Consider the following 6,967-nt stretch of genomic DNA (forward strand, 5'->3'; position numbering starts at 1 on the left):
CTTTTAGAAAATGCATCCCGCTTTTAAGTAGAAAAACCATCCGCTTTTCTTGGCCCCCTCTGCTCGAATGCCATCTTTCTTATTTGCTCTCAGTACCCAGTAGAAACACATTTCAAGCCAAAAGCTCAGACCTCCCAAAACAAAGATAAAAACCTGTGTGTGTGTAATGTATGTGTGTCAGTGTGTATATTTATATATGACAAACCTGAACCTTCTTTGATTTTATTTTCCGAAACCTCTGCTTGTCGATGCTCTTTGGAAACCCTAACTCCTTGAAGACTTTTGCTGGCTCAACGATCCACAACACATCGACTCAGCCGCATAACCGCCATGGCTAATAATCCCTCGGATGGTCCAACCGATGATTTTCTTGAGCAAATCCTCGGCTTTCCTTCTTACGCCGAAGCCGACGCTAATTTGGCGGCAACAGCTGCGGCTCCGATGATGTTGCAGCTGAGTTCCGGCGATGGCTCCGCTCATCTCGGCGGTGGAGGCGGAGGTGGTGGCTTTCACGGAGCGGTGTTTCCGTTAGGGTTGAGTTTGGACCAAGGAAAAGCAGCAGGGTTTATGAAGGTGGATGAAGCGTCGGGAAGCGGGAAGCGGTTTCGCGACGATATTGTTGATGGGAGAGCAGTTTCTTCTTCAGTGAAAAATGTAAGTTCCTAAGTAGGAAGTAGTGGTTGTTTCGATTATGGCCTATAGATTGCTAAGAAAACAGTGGAACAAGAGATTTTATTTTATTCTATTTTATTTTATTTTTATTTTTTGAAATAATTTCAAGAAAACAAAATATTAGAAAACTCTGTGCTGGGTGTCAAATGTTATCTTGCGTTCCGTCGGCTACGAATTGTGGGCTTTCTTGAATTGGTACTCTCTCTCACACACATACACTCTCACAAACACAAACAAACACGCACGCACACGCACTCATGTATGTGTATGTGTGTTTGTTGTGGATATAGGGATTTATTGGTTCTTTTAGGTACTATCAGTTTGTTAATTGTAACTCTGAGTTAGCTAACGAGTTTTGACTGATGAGTTGTGAAGGGAACACATATGTCTGAATCATTAAATTGGCATAGACCAGTGCATTTTTACACTGCTTGGATAAATCGAACAGAAAATAAATAAACACTTTTTTGTGAACAGTCGAAATGCGGGTTTCCAGATTTCAATACTTTGGAAAGTAATGATCGGGAAAAGAAGAAATGAGGTGTTATATTCAGAAAATTTTTTAATTGTTAAGTTTGGTTATTTTGTTATGGAAAAGTGTTAACTATTGATAGTTTAATAGAAATTTGATGGTTGTTCTCTTCATATTTTAATAACAAACTTGCAATATTACAGCTCTATCCTTTCATATGCTTTCTGTGCCATAGACATGTCATTAAAGAATAAAGAGCATGATAACAAACTGATGATTGCAATTTTGAAGAGTTTGACATGTGATGTGTGACTAGACAGGGTACAACCCATATAGGTAAATGAGCATCATATTTCCGAAGCATAGAAACAATAATTATTTGAGCATTTGAGATAGAGTGAATAGGAGATTAGGATTGTGTAGTTGGGAAAAGGCTTTTGTTGAGTTGAGTATGAATGAATGTGTTGAAATTCATAATAGTTTGAACAGTTTGTGTTTTCCAGTATTTTTATAGAACCTTGTAAGCTGATTTCAAAGATGATGATTGTAATTAGGGGAGGTGAGGGCTTAAGAGACTTTGTGCATGTGATGAAACTATCTTAGTGTTTGGACGTGTAGAGCCTCTCTCAGTCTCACAGAGTATATTCCTGTTACACCAAGTGCTTAAAAACTTTTGTCCTGTGGTATACTCCATTTAGAGTTTGAAGGACAACAATCTCAAAAACTGTGTTCTTGCATTGTGCTTCTCTTCTTTGTCTTCTTCATCTTCTTGTTGTTGCTGCTGTTGGCAATATTACATTGTCGCTTGAGATTGACTTATATTTGTTTAACAAAATTGCAAATGAGCTGCTTTGTTTATTCAAGGGGTGAAATTCTCTCTCCCTTACCATTTACTGGTGTATTTAATAATGAAATTGCAAATTTTCAGCAGGCTTACCATGGCCAGCCAATGTCTAGCACAGTTGCTGCAGTGCCACATCCACCTGCAATTCGTCCAAGGGTGAGGGCAAGACGAGGACAGGCTACGGACCCACACAGCATTGCTGAGAGGGTAAGCTTGACATAATACACACCACATAACAACAACAAACAATTTTTTTTTCGGGCTTTCTGGAAGTGATTTTATTTGCCACCAACTAGCAAAGATGCATGATATCTTTTTTTTTCTTTTTTTTTTTTTGGAATGGGAGGTATTGGAAAGATGTTTCCCTGTTTCAAAGATGCATGATATCTCTTATAACTATTAACAACAACAAAAGTTTTTGATGCCTAGAAGTCCTTTGTGGCAATTGATAGTTGGGCCGTCATAATATATAACACACTCAAGGTTTTCTGTGGGTTAGAACATGGGCTTTCAAAGGATTGACTCATTACTTCTCCCTTTCTTCCTCTTGTACTGAAAACATAATTTCTGTAAGTTGGTTGATTTGAATGATATAAGGTCTTCCGATCATAATTGTTTGCTAAAACAATTTACACATATCCATATGAACTGGCAGTAACTATTTTTGTTCTCTTCTGCACAAGGTAAGAGAAGTTTTATAGCCCCCATGAAAATGACGCTGAGGTGGATTTTTTCCCCCTTCCCAGCGATACCAAATTAATGCAATTTTTTTTCCTTACGTGAGGTCTACACCCGTCTAAGAATTTGAAATGTATTGAATTTCAGAAGCAACATTGAGTAGTTCTAATATTGTGAAACTTAGTTTTGGTGCAAATTTTTTCCTTTAAGGTTGTTAGTCCTTTACTGTCTTGTTATATATAATTACCAACTGTTGTCTTCGTATGGTACAGTTACGTAGAGAAAGAATTGCTGAAAGGATTAGGCTGTTGCAAGATTTGGTGCCCAGTGTCAACAAGGTTAGTGTTCTTTTCCTTTTTGTCATTTTATAAATCTCATTTTTGGCACAATGTTGGTTGTTTTTCATCTAGTATTTTATTCATTGCTAGACATATTTGTGCTTAATAAGATGCCCCATCATGTGGGTTGACCCTAAAGGCAATGTGAGTTGAACTAACCATTTACCATATTTAGGTTATGCATTTCACTAACAAAACAAATTCTGGGCACTAAATTATCATACTCAAAATCATCTAAAAATTTTAGAGAGTTTCGGGCACTGAATTTCTTAATTCTGTACTTGTACCTTTTTTAAAATTGTTTTTTTAAATAATTGCGAACTTGTTTTGCCAATTGCTGCATGTACACGTTTCATGAGTTTTAGGTGGATGTTGTGTAATTTACATGTATTCTTCTGCTTCCTTGTTTTCTTCTTCTTGATAAGTTGCTTTCATGGTGTTCTTTGGTTTGTTATGTAATTTTGGTGTGGGCAGGTGAGACATGTTCATCCGATGCCTGTATTATTATTCTAGTCTATTTGTTAGCGGGAATTTTTCGTTGGGACATTCTGGACTTCCAATTCTCATTCTTTTGTCATGATTGCTCGATTTGGTTCATCTGTGAAGCAAGTTTGTATTTTCTGCATCTTATATTCAGGCTCCTTTCTCGTTATTGAATGCAGTAGAAGAAATTAGATACAACTCTCTCTCTCTCTTTCTCGGTGAGGCTATCAAGTCCCCTTCCCTTGGACCGTTGGACGGAATGATACCAGCCTAACCTTTTCTCTTCTCATTTTCTTTTTTCTGACATTCAACCCATTTCTGAATTTCTCAGATGATCTCATATGACCTTCTAGAAATCCCCAAAACTGTCTCCTTTTGCTGTACTCAGTTTCTTTTTTTAGTTTCTGTTATGTTTAATGATTAACTACAAATAGTTTTAAATTTTTTTTTTTCCTTGGCAAGAAACCCACACACCCATTTGCCCCTATGGCGACTTAAACCATCACCGTCCACTTTGGAAGGTAGAGGAGATACTACTAAACTACAACACTTGGTTTCTTTATGATGCAAGTTTCTTGCTCAATCATCAGAATATCTATGTACTCTTCTTATTTAGTCTAGTGTTGTTATTGTTGTTGTTGTTGTTCACACTTCTTATTTAGTTTAGTATTGTTATTCTTGTTCTTATAATAGTGAGTGGATATTGTATGAACAACTATTAGTTGTCAGTTTTACTTATCAAAAAATATATATTAGTAGTCATTTTCAAATCGTTGCTGCTAAATGTCAACAGTGAAAAAAATTCCAGCTAAAAAATGATTCAAATATTAACTGAAGTAAGGCAGCCCGTCAGTTTGAAATTTAAGCTTCTTTGATTTCTAATTATTATTGGAATGGTTATTTATTTATTTTGGTAGATACTATTGGTATGAAATTGAATATGGTGGAAATATAATTTGGCATGCATTGTTGATCTATGGCTTCAATCTGGAGTATTGTATTACCTTTGAAAGTAAGGCACTAAATGATATAGGTATCCAAGTCCAAATAAATCATTTTTTGTAGAATAAGGAATCTTGTCAAAATTAAATGGGTGGGAGATGTTATGGATATCATTCAAAAGTGAATATCTCTATATTCATGTAAGAGCAGTTGTATGTTTGAAAGAGTATTGGTTATTTGGTCCGAAACTAATAAAATTTGTAGAAGCACATGCAGAGCAGCAGAAGCTGTCTATGATATCTCAACATTGCATTGCTGAATCTCAAAAAATTAGGACTCTTACCATTTCTTACCTTCCAAAACTAGTTACCTTTTCTCAATTGAACATTTTAGGGGGTGTGTTCCTTCTGCCATGCTTGAACTATTTGGAATACTGTCTTGTCTCAGGAGTGCTCAATATGGATTTTGGGGGCTCTTATGTGGTTAACTGGTTATTAAATTGTATGCAGGAGCTATGGGCAACAATGCCTAGAACTGAAATAGCTGTAGGCATCGCGTCTTCCTTTTATTTGCACTGAATATGCTGTTTCTTCTCCAACTGCATGGAAGAAAATGCCATTGTTCTGAAATTACTTCTTTTCTACGTAGCAATTACAGCGAAATATGACTTCCATGCTCTTAGTCCTTGTGGGACCTCAGAGTTAAATGATTAAATACTTAATCTGGTTACTTAATAGCACATAAAAAAGTGATACTTCTGTCTGTTTGATGGGAGCTTGTTTTGTATTCTATGCATCGACAATCATTTATGATCTTATAACTATGCATGGTTCTGAATTTACCAAACTTGAAGCTTATTGTTCAATCAATTCTCTCTAAAGTGTTGGCATCCCATTGTTGCTTGTACAGTCGGATAGAGCTGCCATGCTTGATGAAATTGTGGACTATGTGAAGTTCCTACGACTCCAAGTGAAGGTACATTACCCTAGAGTTCTTTTGGGCTTTTGATGTGTAACAAATGAAGAGGTCAATTTTACCCACCATTGAATTGCTATGAAATATAATAGTTACTTTACAGTGACGTAGGTTCAGAGATCCCTACAAAATGACTAAAGGAGGGTGTCTAAACATCAGCTCTCATTTTGCATTATAATCTAATACACCTCTCTCTTATATTTATTTCATCCTTCACAGGTTTTGAGCATGAGTAGATTAGGTGGAGCTGGTGCAGTGGCACCACTTGTGACGGATATCCCAATATCTTCCATTGAGGTAACAAGCAAAAATTAAATGTTGCAGAATTCCTTTCCTTTTCCCTAATATATTTTAACCCTACTTTTATTTTGTATTGAAGGAAGAAACAAGTGAAGGTGGAAGAAACCAACCAGCCTGGGAGAAGTGGTCAAATGATGGCACTGAACGACAGGTGGCTAAGCTAATGGAAGAAAACGTGGGCGCTGCTATGCAATTTCTTCAGTCCAAGGCACTTTGCATCATGCCTATCTCACTCGCCTCGGCAATCTACCACCAGCAACCACCAGACACTGCCACACTAGTCAAGCCTGAAACGAATCCCCCGTCCTAAGCCTCGGGAAAGGGCACAGATCTCTCATGGTCCCATTATAATATCTCCTATAGATTATTGGTCCCTACATAATAGTCCCAATTCAATCCCATGAATTAGTCCAGTCCCCCACTCGTTAATTGCAATCGAAGTCAGATGCCACAGTTCCACCTTTTTCCTTTGTGCCAGCTTTTGTCAAAATAGGGTTTGATGTCATGTTTGAAATAATGCAGGCACCCCCATTTGTTAATGCCAAATTCAAGTAGAGCAGAAATGTCAAAAGCTCTTCTGATGTGTTATACTACTTTTTATGTACTAGTGGTGGATGACGGGAACGCTTTTGTGGTGGGGGCTCTCATTTTGGTAGTGGGTGGTGGGGCCCTTGGAAAGAGATGGATAAGTACATATATTTATGTAATTGTATGCAATGTGCTTTGTTTCGTAGAATGGAATGCTTGGTTAGAATGGATAATGGTTGGTTGTCTCTAAAAGTTGCTTCTCTAGTAGTCTAACGGGAAATAATTAGTGCTACTTATTCTTGGTCTTTCTTGAGGGTGAGTGGGTTGTTTGAAAAAGAAGTCAAAACTTCTTTTTGAAACGCAACTTGTATAAATCATTATTGGAGTATAAATCATTTGGGGAGGAGGTGTGTGAATTTCTAAGCAGCGTATGGTTCTGGGTTAGTCTTACTGCTGCTGTAGGTTGCATCTTGCCAACTGAGCATCGGCATAAGGGAGTTAATTAAATCGAACTGCGCTCATAATAAACTTGCTTTTAGAAGATTTCTCCAAGGAATGTTTTTAGGTTCCAGTTAGACAATATACTTCTTTTTAGTAAGTACTAAAAATACTGTGAAACATACTTATCATTAGCTATTATATTTTTGCCTCCTTGACTTCACATCATTTTGCCCTATTCGAGAACATGTCCCTTCTTAAATCAGAATTTACATGCAATGTAAGTTAAACATTGCT

The 6,967-nt window shown here is 37.1% G+C and overlaps 1 protein-coding gene across 2 annotated transcripts; it reads left to right on the top strand.

Moving 5' to 3' along the window:
- Positions 1-35: 35 nt before the first annotated feature.
- On the top strand, positions 36-6,465 carry LOC132268996 (transcription factor UNE12). Of its 2 annotated transcripts, none has more exons than XM_059769965.1 (6): positions 36-654; positions 2,076-2,195; positions 2,939-3,004; positions 5,339-5,404; positions 5,624-5,701; positions 5,784-6,465. In XM_059769965.1, the coding sequence occupies exons 1-6, from the start codon at positions 331-333 to the stop codon at positions 6,012-6,014; spliced, it is 885 nt and encodes a 294-aa protein (XP_059625948.1). In that variant the 5' UTR covers positions 36-330; the 3' UTR covers positions 6,015-6,465. The 2 variants fall into 2 exon arrangements, with proteins under 2 accessions (XP_059625948.1, XP_059625947.1); XM_059769964.1 differs by having other exon boundaries at positions 37-654; positions 2,073-2,195.
- The last annotated feature ends 502 nt before the right edge of the window (positions 6,466-6,967 follow it).

Source organism: Cornus florida, unplaced genomic scaffold (assembly GCF_030987335.1).
Source record: "Cornus florida cultivar Cherokee Brave unplaced genomic scaffold, ASM3098733v1 CherokeeBrave_3.0.0_Hap2_Chr08, whole genome shotgun sequence".
NCBI lineage: Eukaryota > Viridiplantae > Streptophyta > Magnoliopsida > Cornales > Cornaceae > Cornus > Cornus florida.